This window comes from Coregonus clupeaformis, chromosome 29, assembly GCF_020615455.1.
Source record: "Coregonus clupeaformis isolate EN_2021a chromosome 29, ASM2061545v1, whole genome shotgun sequence".
In the NCBI taxonomy this organism is placed as follows: domain Eukaryota; kingdom Metazoa; phylum Chordata; class Actinopteri; order Salmoniformes; family Salmonidae; genus Coregonus; species Coregonus clupeaformis.
Window position 1 is genome coordinate 41,034,948 of NC_059220.1, and position 15,807 is coordinate 41,050,754.

General features: G+C 41.2%; 1 protein-coding gene across 6 annotated transcripts in view; it reads right to left on the bottom strand.

The window, feature by feature from the left end:
* tnip1 (TNFAIP3 interacting protein 1) overlaps nucleotides 1-13,628 on the bottom strand; it is a 46,581-nt gene extending 32,953 nt beyond the window's left edge. Inside the window, exons 1-2 of one of the 6 annotated variants that reach the window (XM_041835763.2) lie at nucleotides 7,919-8,020; nucleotides 7,307-7,367 (exon numbers count right to left, since the gene is read on the bottom strand). In XM_041835763.2, the coding sequence (XP_041691697.1) occupies nucleotides 7,307-7,345 (39 nt within the window). In that variant the 5' untranslated portion in view covers nucleotides 7,346-7,367; nucleotides 7,919-8,020. Of the gene's footprint in view, nucleotides 1-7,306; nucleotides 7,401-7,918; nucleotides 8,026-13,544 lie in introns of those variants that run through there. The other 5 variants (XM_041835756.2, XM_041835791.2, XM_041835799.2 and 2 more) reach the window with 5 other exon arrangements.
* Nucleotides 13,629-15,807: the final 2,179 nt, after the last annotated feature.

Here is a 15,807-nt window from a genome sequence, read left to right on the forward strand (position 1 = left end):
CTAACCTCCTACTACCTCATATAGGAGAGGTACTAACCTCCTACTACCTCATATAGGAGAGGTACTAACCTCCTACTACCTCATAGGAGAGGTACTAACCTCCTACTACCTCATATAGGAGAGGTACTAACCTCCTACTACCTCTTATAGGAGAGGTACTAACCTCCTACTACCTCATATAGGAGAGGTACTAACCTCCTACTACCTCATATAGGAGAGGTACTAACCTCCTACTACCTCATATAGGAGAGGTACTAACCTCCTACTTCCCTCATATAGGAGAGGTACTAACCTCCTACTACCTCATATAGGAGAGGTACTAACCTCCTACTACCTCATATAGGAGAGGTACTAACCTCCTACTACCTCATATAGGAGAGGTACTAACCTCCTACTACCTCATATAGGAGAGGTACTAACCTCCTACTACCTCATATAGGAGAGGTACTAACCTCCTACTACCTCATATAGGAGAGGTACTAACCTCCTACTACCTCATATAGGAGAGGTACTAACCTCCTACTACCTCATATAGGAGAGGTACTAACCTCCTACTACCTCATATAGGAGAGGTACTAACCTCCCTACTACCTCATATGGGAGAGGTACTAACCTCCTACTACCTCATATAGGAGAGGTACTAACCTCCTACTACCTCATATAGGAGAGGTACTAACCTCCTACTACCTCATATAGGAGAGGTACTAACCTCCTACTACCTCATATAGGAGAGGTACTAACCTCCTACTACCTCATATAGGAGAGGTACTAACCTCCTACTACCTCATATAGGAGAGGTACTAACCTCCTACTACCTCATATAGGAGAGGTACTAACCTCCTACTACCTCATATAGGAGAGGTACTAACCTCCTACTACCTCATATAGGAGAGGTACTAACCTCCTACTACCTCATATAGGAGAGGTACTAACCTCCTACTACCTCATATAGGGAGAGGTACTAACCTCCTACTACCTCATATAGGAGAGGTACTAACCTCCTACTACCTCATATAGGAGAGGTACTAACCTCCTACTACACTCATATAGGAGAGGTACTAACCTCCTACTACCTCATATAGGAGAGGTACTAACCTCCTACTACCTCATATAGGAGAGGTACTAACCTCCTACTACCTCATATAGGAGAGGTACTAACCTCCTACTACCTCATATAGGAGAGGTACTAACCTCCTACTACCTCATATGGAGAGGTACTAACCTCCTACTACCTCATATAGGAGAGGTACTAACCTCCTACTACCTCATATAGGAGAGGTACTAACCTCCTACTACCTCATATAGGAGAGGTACTAACCTCCTACTACCTCATATAGGAGAGGTACTAACCTCCTACTACCTCTTATAGGAGAGGTACTAACCTCCTACTACCTCATATAGGAGAGGTACTAACCTCCTACTACCTCATATAGGAGAGGTACTAACCTCCTACTACCTCATATAGGAGAGGTACTAACCTCCTACTACCTCATATAGGAGAGGTACTAACCTCCTACTACCTCATATAGGAGAGGTACTAACCTCCTACTACCTCATATAGGAGAGGTACTAACCTCCTACTACCTCATATAGGAGAGGTACTAACCTCCTACTACCTCATATAGGAGAGGTACTAACCTCCTACTACCTCATATAGGAGAGGTACTAACCTCCTACTACCTCATATGGGAGAGGTACTAACCTCCTACTACCTCATATAGGAGAGGTACTAACCTCCTACTACCTCATATAGGAGAGGTACTAACCTCCTACTACCTCATATAGGAGAGGTACTAACCTCCTACTACCTCATATAGGAGAGGTACTAACCTCCTACTACCTCATATAGGAGAGGTACTAACCTCCTACTACCTCATATAGGAGAGGTACTAACCTCCTACTACCTCATATAGGAGAGGTACTAACCTCCTACTACCTCATATAGGAGCAGTATCAACCTCATATAGGAGAGGTACTAACCTCCTTCCCTCAGCCAGGGCATTGAAAATGGGTCGTGGATGGGTATTCCAGCATGACAATGACCCAAAACACACGGCCAAGGCAACAAAGGAGTGGCTCAAGAAGAAGCACATTAAGGTCCTGGAGTGGCCTAGCCAGTCTCCAGACATTAATCCCATAGAACATCTGTGGAGGGAGCTGAAGGTTTGAGTTGCCAAACGTCAGCCTCTCCAAGATCTGCAAAGAGGAGTGGGACAAAATCCCTCCTGAGATGTGTGCAAACCTGGTGGCCAACTGCAAGAAACGTCTGACCTCTGTGATTACCAACAAGGGTTTTGCCACCAAGTACTAAGTCATGTTTTGCAGAGCGGTCAAATACTTATTTCCCTCATTAAAACGCAAATCAATTTATAACATTTTGACATGCGTTTTTCTGGATTTTGTTGTTGTTATTCTGTCTCTCACTGTTCAAATAAACCTACCATTAAAATTATACACTGATCATTTCTTTGTTAGTGGGCAAACGTACAAAATCAGCAGGGGATCAAATACTTTTTCCCCCCTCACTGTAGGAGGAGGACTAACCTCACATAGGAGTACCAACCTCCTACTACCTCTTATAGGAGGAGAAGTACCAACCTCCTACTACCTCTTATAGGAGGAGAAGTACCAACCTCCTACTACCTCTTATAGGAGGAGAAGTACCAACCTCCTACTACCTCTTATAAGAGGAGAAGTACCAACCTCCTACTACCTCTTATAGGAGGAGAAGTACCAACCTCCTACTACCTCTTATAGGAGGAGAAGTACCAACCTCCTACTACCTCTTATAGGAGGAGGAGTACCAACCTCCTACTACCTCTTATAGGAGGAGGAGTACCAACCTCCTACTACCTCTTATAGGAGGAGAAGTACCAACCTCCTACTACCTCTTATAGGAGGAGAAGTACCAACCTCCTACTACCTCTTATAGGAGGAGAAGTACCAACCTCCTACTACCTCTTATAGGAGGAGAAGTACCAACCTCCTACTACCTCTTATAGGAGGAGAAGTACCAACCTCCTACTACCTCTTATAGGAGGAGAAGTACCAACCTCCTACTACCTCTTATAGGAGGAGAAGTACCAACCTCCTACTACCTCTTATAGGAGGAGAAGTACCAACCTCCTACTACCTCTTATAGGAGGAGAAGTACCAACCTCCTACTACCTCTTATAGGAGGAGAAGTACCAACCTCCTACTACCTCTTATAGGAGGAGAAGTACCAACCTCCTACTACCTCTTATAGGGAGAAGTACCAACCTCCTACTACCTCTTATAGGAGGAGAAGTACCAACCTCCTACTACCTCTTATAGGAGGAGAAGTACCAACCTCCTACTACCTCTTATAGGAGGAGAAGTACCAACCTCCTACTACCTCTTATAGGAGGAGGAGTACCAACCTCCTACTACCTCTTATAGGAGGAGAAGTACCAACCTCCTACTACCTCTTATAGGAGGAGAAGTACCAACCTCCTACTACCTCTTATAGGAGGAGAAGTACCAACCTCCTACTACCTCTTATAGGAGGAGAAGTACCAACCTCCTACTACCTCTTATAGGAGGAGAAGTACCAACCTCCTACTACCTCTTATAGGAGGAGAAGTACCAACCTCCTACTACCTCTTATAGGAGGAGAAGTACCAACCTCCTACTACCTCTTATAGGAGGAGAAGTACCAACCTCCTACTACCTCTTATAGGAGGAGAAGTACCAACCTCCTACTACCTCTTATAGGAGGAGAAGTACCAACCTCCTACTACCTCTTATAGGAGGAGAGTACCATCCTACCTCTTATAGGAGGAGAAGTACCAACCTCCTACTACCTCTTATAAGAGGAGAAGTACCAACCTCCTACTACCTCTTATAGGAGGAGCCCACCTCCTACACCTCTTATAGGAGGAGAAGTACCAACCTCCTACTACCTCTTATAGGAGGAGAAGTACCAACCTCCTACTACCTCTTATAGGAGGAGAAGTACCAACCTCCTACTACCTCTTATAGGAGGAGAAGTACCAACCTCCTACTACCTCTTATAGGAGGAGAAGTACCAACCTCCTACTACCTCTTATAAGAGGAGAAGTACCAACCTCCTACTACCTCTTATAGGAGGAGAAGTACCAACCTCCTACTACCTCTTATAGGAGGAGAAGTACCAACCTCCTACTACCTCTTATAGGAGGAGAAGTACCAACCTCCTACTACCTCTTATAGGAGGAGGAGTACCAACCTCCTACTACCTCTTATAGGAGGAGAAGTACCAACCTCCTACTACCTCTTATAGGAGGAGAAGTACCAACCTCCTACTACCTCTTATAGGAGGAGAAGTACCAACCTCCTACTACCTCTTATAAGAGGAGAAGTACCAACCTCCTACTACCTCTTATAGGAGGAGAAGTACCAACCTCCTACTACCTCTTATAGGAGGAGAAGTACCAACCTCATATAGGAGAAGTACTAATCTCCTATTACCTCATATAGGAGGAATGGTACTAACCTCCAACTAGCTCATATAGGACGAGAAGTACTAACCTGTAATATATATATATACTACCAGTCAAAAGTTTGGACACACCTACTCATTCAAGGGTTATTCTTTATTTTTTACTATTTTCTACTTTGTAGAATAATAGTGAAGACATCAAAACTATGAAATAACACATATGGAATCATGTAGTAACCAAAAGAAGTGTTAAACAAATCTAAATATATTTTATATTTGAGATTCTTCAAATAGCCACCCTTTGCCTTGATGATGGCTTTGCACACTCTTGGCATTCTCTCAACCAGCTTCATGAGGTAGTCACCTGGAAAGCATTTATATTAACAGGTGTGCCTTCTTAAAGTTAATTTGTGGAACTTCTTTCCTTCTTAATGTGTTTCAGCCAATTACTTAACCAGCATGGCTACCACAGCATTCTGCAGCGATATGCCATCCCATCTGGTTTGGGCTTAGTGGGACTATCATTTGTTTTTCAACAGGACAATGACCCAACACACCTCCTGGCTGTGTAAGGGCTATTTTACCAAGGATTGTGATGAGTGCTGCATCAGAAGACCTGGCCTCCACAATCACCCGACCTCAACCAAATTTAGATGGTTTGGGTTGAGTTGGACGGCAGAGTGAAGGAAAAGCAGCCAACAAGTGCTCAGCATATGTGGGAACTCCTTCAAGACTGTTGAAAAAGCATTCAAGGTGAAGATGGTTAAGAGAATGCCAAGAGTGTGCAAAGCTGTCATCAAGGCAAAGGGTGGCTATTTGAAGAATCTCAAATATAAAATATTGATTTGTTTAACACTTTTTTGGTTACTACATGATTCCATATGTGTTATTTCATAGTTGATGTCTTCACTATTATTCTACAATGTAGAAAATAGTAAAAATAAAGAAAAACCCTTGAATGAGTAGGGGTTCTAAAACTTTTGACCGGTAGTGTAAGTATTCAGACCCTTTGCTATGAGATTCGAAATTGAGCTCAGGTGCATCCTGTTTCCATTGGTCATCCTTGAGATGTTTCTACAACTTGATTGGAGTCCACCTATGGTAAATTCAATTGATTGGACATGATTTGGAAAGGCACACACCTGTTTATATAAGGTCCCACAGTTGACAGTGCATGTCAGAGCAAAAACCAAACCATGAGGTCGAAGGAACTGTCCGTAGACCTCCGAGACAGGATTGTGTCGAGGCACAGATCTGGGGAAGGGTACCAAAAAATGTCTGCAGCATTGAAGGTCTCCAAGAACACAGTGGCCTCCATCATTCTTAAATGGAAGAAGTTTGGTACCACCAAGACTCTTCCTAGAGCTGGCCGCCCGGCCAAACTGAGGAATCGGGGGAGAAGGGCCTTGGTCAGGGAGGTGACCAAGAACCCGAAGGTCACTGACAGAGCTCCAGAGTTCCTCTGTGGAGATGGGAGTACCTTCCAGAAGGACAACCATCTTTGCAGCACTCCACCAATCAGGCCTTTATGGTAGAGTGGCCAGACGGAAGCCACTCCTCAGTAAAAAGGCACATGACAGCCTGCTTGGAGTTTGCCAAAAGGCACCTAAAGACTCTCAGACCATAAGAAACAAGATTCTCTGGTCTGATGAAACCAAGATTGAACTCTTTGGCCTGAATGCCAAGCATCACGTCTGGAGGAAACATGGTACCATCCCTACAGTGAAGCATGGTGGCAGCATCATGCTGTGGGGATGTTTTTGAGCGGCAGGGACTGGGAGACTAGTCAGGATCGAGGGAAAGATGAACGGAGCGAAGTACAGAGAGATCCTTGATGAAAACCTACTCCAGAGAGCTCAGGACCTCAGACTGGGGCGAAGGTTCACCTTTCAACAGGACAATGACCCTAAGCACACAGCCAAGACAACGCAGGAGTGGCTTCAGGACAAGTCTCTGAATGTCCTTGAGTGGCCCAGCCAGAGCCTGGACTTGAACCTGATCGAACAACTCTGGAGAGACCTGAAAATAGCTGCGCAGCGACGCTCCCCATCCAACTTGACAGAGCTTGAGAGGATCTGCAAAGAAGAATGGGAGAAACTCCCCAAATACTGGTGTGCCAAGCTTGTAGTGTCATACCCAAGAAGACTCGAGACTGTATTCGCTGCCAAAGGTGCTTAAACAAAGTACTGAGTAAAGGGTCTGAATACTTATGTAAATGTGGTATCATTATTTTTTTTTATACATTTGCAAAGATTTCTAAAAACCTGTTTTTGCTTCGTCATTATGGGGTATTGTGTGTAGATTGATAAAGGGGGGGGACAATTTAATCCATGTTAGAATAAGGCTGTAACAAAATGTGGGGTCTGAATACTTTCTGAATGCATTGTAGGAGAAGAAGTTTGGTTACATAACAAGCATTGTTTTGGTTCCCCACCCTAAACCATTTACAATACAAAGAGTCACATTTGAATGCCACTATCAAAGGGGACTTCTGTAAAAGCTATTTCAAGACTGTGTAACTTAAACACTGATGTGGTCAAATCATTGAGTGATAACATGGTTGTAAAAATGTTATGAAAATGCCACACGGGAGAATGCCTCTGAAAAATGACCATGCAATATTAAACTGAACTTCCAGCCAGACAGATGAGAAACAAAGACATTGTACAGTAACCAGACGATTTAATAGACCCTAGCTAGTGCAGTTGATTTTAGTTGCAAAATAGAATAATGAAATGAAAGACAATACATTATTTTTTGAAAACTTCATAATTCAAACCAATTGAAACTGGATGTTGTCATGAGATGTGATGACGTCATCCAAACGTCACGACAACACCACATTATCAACATGACCCAACTCACTCTGGCGTCTTTTCGGCCTCTCTTTCTTTCTTCGTTCATTATTGATTAGAAGAAGAGACGGCTAAAGTGTCCAGTCCAGAAAAGATAACGGTCCCTGATTAGATGACAAGCGAGAACAACATCTATCGCGCTTCAGTAGTTAAGAGCGACATCCGATAGTCACACTGGCTTAACTAACGATACAATTATGGCTAGCCATGAAGCTAGCTAGCAAGCTAGCTAACGTTAGTCATATCAGTTGCTATGCTGGGATGCCGAAAAACCATTAGCTAGGTAACGTCAGCTAACAAGTAGCAAATCGGACTGTTTAGCAAGCTAACATTATGCTTACTTGAACGATAGCTAATTAGCGTTAACTAGAGAGTTAGCTATCTGTCAATGTGAAAGTATTTCTACAAAACAACGACCTGGCTAACCCGTTAGCAGATTGTCATGCAAATTATAGCTAACATGACAGAATAGATCTTACGGATAGCTAGCTAGCGAGCAAACTAACTAACTAGCCATTTGCTACGCATCAAAACCAGTGTCTGATTCCAGATAACGAAGCTAGCCAACTTTCAATTAATTTCATGGTAAACAAAGAGATCGACGTTGGCTTATGTTAGCTACCTTTCTGCTTCAGTGGCTCCTTCGATTTACCCAGACACCAATAGCGGAAGTGGTCTCTGCTGTAACCTGGGAAATTCCACCTCGCTGTCTTTTGATGTTGTAAACAGCTGTGGTTGACAACCGGGCCGACCAATGCAGAAGCTGGTTTAATCTTTAAAGGGACAGTGCAGGGTTTTGCGCCAAACCTTGGTAGCGTAGGGATAGAGTGGGGGCATGCATGACCGCAGCCAGAGCAAGGCTTGAACTGGTGACCTTCTACCATCAGGCCCTTAAAGCTACAAATCTTAGTTGAAACAATAACAAAGCGGAAACACCCCGCCTCTGTTTTGGTAAAACGCTGAGGGATGGACCTGGAGACATGTAACTACTCTCAAATTCATAGACAGAGCTATAGATGCAAGGACTGACCATCCATGATATCACAATTATAGTTTTAACCATGGTATGAAAAATGTATGCACTCACTAACTGTAAGTCGCTCTGGATAAGAGCATCTGCTAAATGACTAAAATGTAAATGTAAACAAGTGTGTGTTTACATTTATGTTGTTTACAAACATTGGAGTAAATGTCAGGTTCTGATTGGGTACGACAGTTGAACTAAGCTCATGAGGCATTTATAAATGATGTTCTTCATGAATCAATGGGTATATATCATTCATTTATAAGTCCCCAAAAATATGTAGCAACTAAGGATTATAGCTATAAGCTCCACACCTCTGGGCAGAGGCTGTAGTACAGTCACATAGACTTCACTACTCCTTTAAAGCTCCACACCTCTAGGCAGAGGCTGTAGTACAGTCACATAGACTTCACTACTCCTTTAAAGCTCCACACCTCTGGGCAGAGGCTGTAGTCCAGTCACATAGACTTCACTACTCCTTTAAAAGCTCTACAATAGGCTGAAATACTATTTCCATGATGTTCTATCTATGCACATATGAACTCTGGGACAACCTTGATAAAAGTACCAACACCAGCATGCATACGCCTACTGCAGATAGGTCTATGATCAACAAAATGTGTTCTTCTGCTCAGTTATTTTCAAAGATAGGAATCTCATGATGGGTGACCTCCACACACTAGATGCAACCAAAACCAATAGAGACATCTTGTGGAAAATAAAAATAATACCTCAACATCAACCGCTATTGACTAAGATATGTGAGACACAGTGCAGACCTGTGTCTTTACCATATAGATACTGTTGAAGTCTAAAGTTTACATACACTTAGGTTGGAGTCATTAAAACTTGTTTTTCAACCACTCCACACATTTCTTGTTAACAAACTATTGTTTTGGCAACTCGGTTAGGGCTTCTACTTTGTGCATGACACAAGTCATTTTTACAACAATTGTTTACAGACAGATTATTTCACTTATAATTCACTGTATCACAATTCCAGTGGGTCCGAAGTTTACATACACTAAGTTGACTGTGCCTTTAAACAGCTTGGAAAATTCCAGAAAATGATGTCATGGCTTTAGAAGCTTCTGATAGGCTAATTGACATAATTTGAGTCAATTGGAGGTGTACTTGTGGATGTATTTCAAGGCCTACCTTCAAACTTACTGCCTCTTTGCTTGACATCATGGGAAAATCAAAAGAAATCAGCCAAGACCTCAGAAAAAAGAAATGTAGACCTCAACAAGTCTGGTTCATCCTTGGGGGCAATTTCCAAACGCCTGAAGGTACCACGTTCATCTGTACAAACAATAGTATGCAAGTATAAACACCATGGGACCACGCAGCCGTCATACTGCTCAGGAAGGAGACACGTTCTGTCTCCTAGAGATGAACGTACTTTGGTGCGAAAAGTGCAAATCAATCCCAGAACAACAGCAAAGGACCTTGTGAAGATGCTGGAGGAAACAGGTAGAATAGTATCTATATCCACAGTAAAACGAGTCCTATATCGACATAACCTGAAAGGCCGCTCAGCAAGGAAGAAGCCACTGCTCCAAAACTGCCATAAAAAAGCCAGACTACGGTTTGCAACTGCACATGAGGACAAAGATCATACTTTTTGGAGAAATGTCTGATGAAACAAAAATAAAACTGTTTGGCCATAATGACCATCGCTATGTTAGGTGGAAAAAGGGGGTTGCTTGCAAGCTGAAAAACACCATCCCAACCGTGAAGCACGGGGGTGGCAGCATCATGCTGTGGGGGTGCTTTGCTGCAGGAGGGACTGGTGCACTTCACAAAATAGATGGCATCATGAGGAAGGAAAATTATGTGGATATATTGAAGCAACATCTCAAGACATCAGTCAGGAAGTTAAAGCTTGGTCGCAAATTGGTCTTCCAAATGGACAATGACCCCAAGCATACTTCCAAAGTTGTGGCAAAATGGCTTAAGGACAACGAAGTCAAGGTATTGGAGTGGCCATCACAAAGCCCTGACCTCAATCCTATAGAAAATATGTGGGCAGAACTGAAAAGGCGTGTGCGAGCAAGGAGGCCTACATACCTGACTCAGTTACACCAGCTCTGTCAGGAGAAATGGGCCAGTATTCACCAAACTTACTGTGGGAAAGCTTGTGGAAGGCTACGCGAAACATTTGACCCAAGTTAAACAATTTAAAGGCAATGCTACCAAATACTAATTGAGTGTATGTAAACTTCTGACCCACTGGGAATGTGATGAAAGAAATAAAAGCTTAAATAAATCAATCATTCTCTCTACTATTATTCTGACATTTCACATTCTTAAAATAAAGTGGTGATCCTAACTGACCGAAGACAGGGAATTTTTACTATGATTAAACGTCAGGAATTGTGAAAAACTGAGTTTAAATGTATTTGGCTAAGCTGTATGTAAACGTCTGACTTCAACTGTAGATGGAGGACTCATCTTTGTATCTGTGCCATTATAGCGTCTGTGACAGCATGGGCAGAGCCATTGAGGCTATCTCCATTTTGAACAGTGGAGGCTGGTGGGAGGAGCTATAGGAGGACGGGCTCTGTGTAATGGCTGGAATGGAATACATGGAACGGTATCAAACATATGGAAACCACGTTTGACTCCGTTCCATTAATTCCATTCCAGCCATTACACAGAGCCCGTCCTCCTACAGCTCCTCTCACCAGCCTCCACTGATTTTGAAGTAGTGCATTTCTTCTTCACGATTGGCTGATCCCTCCTGATGACCCAGTTCAACAGTGTCACCAGGAGGGATCAGCCAAGGAAGTTGGAAGTCCCATCCAGTTGACTACATTAAAATGGTGGAAGCTCTCAATGGCGCTGCCCATGTTAAAACAGCCTTTTGGCCACTATCAAAAATGAAAAGCCAAGTGGCGTTTACTCCTGATGTACTGACCTGTTGCAACCTCTACAACCACTGTGATTATTATTTGACCCTGCTGGTAATCTATGAACGTTTGAACATCTTGGAGAAAAATCAGGCCTTAATGGCCATGTACTGTTATAATCTCCACCCGGCACAGCCAGAAGGGGACTGGCCACCCCTCAGAGCCTGGTTCCTCTCTAGGTTTCTTCCTAGGTTTCTGCCTTTCTAGGGAGTTTTTCCTAGCCACCGTGCTTCTACATCTGCATTGCTTGCTGTTTGGGGTTTTAGGCTGGGTTTCTGTATAGCCCTTTGTGACATCTGCTGATGTAAAAAGGGCTTTATAAATACAATTTGATTGATTGATTGAATACAGTAGACTAGAGTACAATAGAGTAGAATAGAGTACAGTAGAGTAGAATAGAGTACAGTAGAGTAGAATAGAGTACAGTAGAGTATAATAGAGTAGAATAGAGTAGAGTAGAATAGAGTACAGTAGTGTAGAATAGAGTACAGTAGAGTAGAATAGAGTACAGTAGAGTAGAATAGAGTACAGTAGAGTAGAATAGAGTACAGTAGAGTATAATAGAGTACAGTAGAGTATAATAGAGTATAATAGAGTACAGTAGAGTAGAATAGAGTACAGTAGAGTAGAATATAGTAGAATAGAGTACAGTAGAGTAGAATACAGTAGACTATAGTAGAATACAGTAGACTAGAGTACAGTAGAGTAGAATATAGTAGACTAGAGTACAGTAGAGTACAGTAGAGTAGGATAAAGTAGAATAGAGTACAGTAGAGTAGAATAGAGTAGAATAGAGTACAGTAGAGTAGAATAGAGTACAGTAGAGTAGAATAGAGTACAGTAGAATAGAATAGAGTAGAATAGAGTACAGTAGAGTAGAATAGAGTACAGTAGAGTAGAATATAGTAGAATAGAGTACAGTAGAGTAGAATAGAGTAGACTAGAGTACAGTAGCGTAGAATATAGTACAGTAGAGTAGAATATAGTAGAATAGAGTACAGTAGAGTAGAATAGAGTACAGTATAATAGATTAGAGTAGAATAGAGTACAGTAGAGTAGAATATAGTAGAATAGAGTACAGTAGAGTAGAATAGAGTAGACTAGAGTCCAGTAGAGTAGAATATAGTAGACTAGAGTAGTCTCCAATCTCTATTGAAATATTTTTTTAGTCCAGGACTAGGCTTCATCTGTCCGAGTGGATACTGGCCCTTGATCTAGCCCAGGGTTTCTTAAGCTATGGGTCTGGACCCAAAGTGGGCCCTGGGCATGTGAGAGGTGGGTCATGAGTTATGAGAAAACATCTAAAATCACATACTATTTCTTCTTAATTTGGGTCGTTGGAGGACGATTTGGGTCACGGGAAGACTGTCAATTTCTCATTTTGGTCTCGAGCACATTGGTCATTCAAGTTTAACAAAAACATTTCAATTAATATATTTTTTAGATATCAAAAGTTATCAAACGTTATTTACTTCTTTGTAGGAATGAACATCAAAGAATTTGCCGCAATACATGGCTCACTTTTGGCTTCTCCTCATGCACAAAATACTGTGAAAAGTCCACATCTGGACTGTAGCTAAATAAATAAATAAATAATATGCCATTTAGCAGACGCTTTTATCCAAAGCGACTTACAGTCATGCGTGCATACATTTTTGTGTATGGGTGGTCCCGGGGATCGAACCCACTACCTTGGCGTTACAAGCGCCGTGCTCTACCAGCTGAGCTAGATATGTGCTGAAGAGAAGACCAGTCCGGAAAAACTGGCTGATATTTGCATGGTGTACACTGTTCAGTATAGGGTTGGTTTTTCATAACTCATATTGACTGTTAATGCACACCAATTGTAAAATCTGTATCATTTTTAATTTGGAGTGATCACAGAAATGTCATGTTATAATTTCTTATGTGTTTTTTGAACAAATATTACCTATAATTATTCCTCTAGAAAGGTTTGCACATGTTTTTTCAAATCAGTCAAAGAGATAATATTACATCACATAAATGGAATTAAACATGAATTTTAGATTACAGAAAGAGTATCATATTTATATTTATGATGTCTGCGATATTAAGAATTATATTCTAGATTAAAATTAACCTTTTTAATATCAACAATCATTCACAAATCAATAGCGTTTCTTCACTAACTTTGTTATCCCATGTACGCACATTGGATGATTCGTTTAGCACGACCAAGACAGAGTCAAAAAGCTTCAACACAGGAGTCTTTATAAACCGATTAACTATTTTGTAACATTAACCAAAATTAAATCTGTATATACAATTTGGAAAAAAGCTAACAAACTCACCCACACGTTGAGCGTGTGTCCGGGAGGCACTTTTTAATAAGGAAACTGGTGAAAAGGGTGGAAGCAATTTCAATGTTTTTTAGAGAGACATGGGGAATTCCCACATAGAGAAAAGGGCCTGATACAGATCATAGCCTGAACAGAAGAGAACAGAGCAGAGCAGGGGGACCTGGGCTCTGTCTAACTGCGCAGTGGTGTAGCCTGGTCTGGCCCGAAGTGAACAGCACAACACAACACAGCAGAACAGACACGATCAATGCTATCAGTCTGCTAATGTGTTAATTCTACTCTACACAGAAATACTAGAGTTGCATCGTGCTCTTTTATGAATCAAAACTAAAGTGTGATGGAAATTAAATGGCGGAGGTCTCATATGTGTCTTTGCACATTTAGTTTACACAACACAGCCATTAATGTCCATGCAATATAAGGCCTAATAACCAAGTTTAGTCTCATTTATATTCAACTGTACAATTTGACTTGAAGAGAATACAGAAGCTACTTCACAGCAGTCAGAAAGGACGATCCTGCAACACAGGGTGATGATCTGACAGCGCACTGCAAAGACGGCTTGCTATTTACCTTCATCTATGAATATATAATAATTCACATGAAATAGGGATAATTTTGAGGTTGTGTCAGTATGTAGTTTTTGTTTACGTGAGCAGTGTTGGGCTGCTGCAAGGTGCAGTCTGTACTCTACATGTTGCCATGGATTTCTTGGCCTAACGTAGGGGATTTCCTCCTCTCTCAAAACCCTTTTTTTTTTCTGCTTTCCGCTTTTAACTCTGAGACGGCTTGACAACAGCTGCACTCACAAATACAGCTCATCACATACAGTACATCATACACTAGATCATACATCATACAGTACATCATACAGTACATCATACACTAGATCATACATCATACAGAACATCATACAGTACATCATTCATCACACAGTATATCATACAGTATGTCATCCATCATATCATACATCATACAGTACATCATACATCATACAGTATATCATACAATACATCATTCATCATACAGTATATCATACATCATACAGTACATCATACAGTACATCATACATCATACAGTACATCATACAGTACATCATACACTAGATCATACATCATACAGTACACCACACAGTATATCATATAGTACATCATACAGTATATCATACAATACATCATACATCATACAGTATATCATACATCATACAGTACATCATACAGTACATCATACAGAACATCATACAGTATATCATACAGTACATCATACAGTATATCATACAGTACATCATACAGTATATCATACAGTATATCATACAGTACATCATACAGTATATCATACAGTACATCATACAGTATATCATACAGTACATCATACAGTACATCATACAGTACATCATACAGTACATCATACAGTACATCATACAGTACATCATACACTAGATCATACATCATACAGTACACCACACAGTATATAATATAGTACATCATACAGTATATCATATAGTACATCATACATCATACAGTATATCATACATCATACAGTACATCATACAGAACATCATACAGTATATCATACAGTATATCATACAGTACATCATACAGTATATCATACAGTACATCATACAGTACATCATACAGTACATCATACAGTACATCATACAGTACATCATACAGTACATCCTACAATACATCCTACAGTATATCATACAGTATATCATACAGTACATCATACAGTACATCATACAGTACATCATACAGTACATCATACAGTACATCATACAGTACATCATACAGTACATCCTACAATACATCCTACAGTATATCATGCAGTACATCATACAGAATGTTACGTTCCCCAGTTTCTGTGTTGTGGTTTGTGTATTTTCATGTATGTATTTCAGGAAATGGGTTCCTGAAATTCCCCAACAAGCAGCTGATTGGTCAATAAACATTGATGATTGGAGAGCTGACCCCGCGCCCTCGTCAGGACGCAGCTGTCTCCAATTACCAACTCCTTCTGAAGCTATATAAGAGTTATGTTGCTCAGAAGGGGGGGGACCAGAATGTCTGAGAGTTATAGCATGTTGGTTGTTGCTAAGACATTTGGTATGTACTGTGTAGTTGTTGCTGTGAGAACCAATTGTAATGTTTTGTGTTAGTTGGTTGCTTAGAGAGTTTCTTTAATGTCCTGAGTTAGTTTTTTCTCAGGTTTTGTTGTGAACCAGTTTGTGCTATTTTGTTTCATTTGTTCCCAA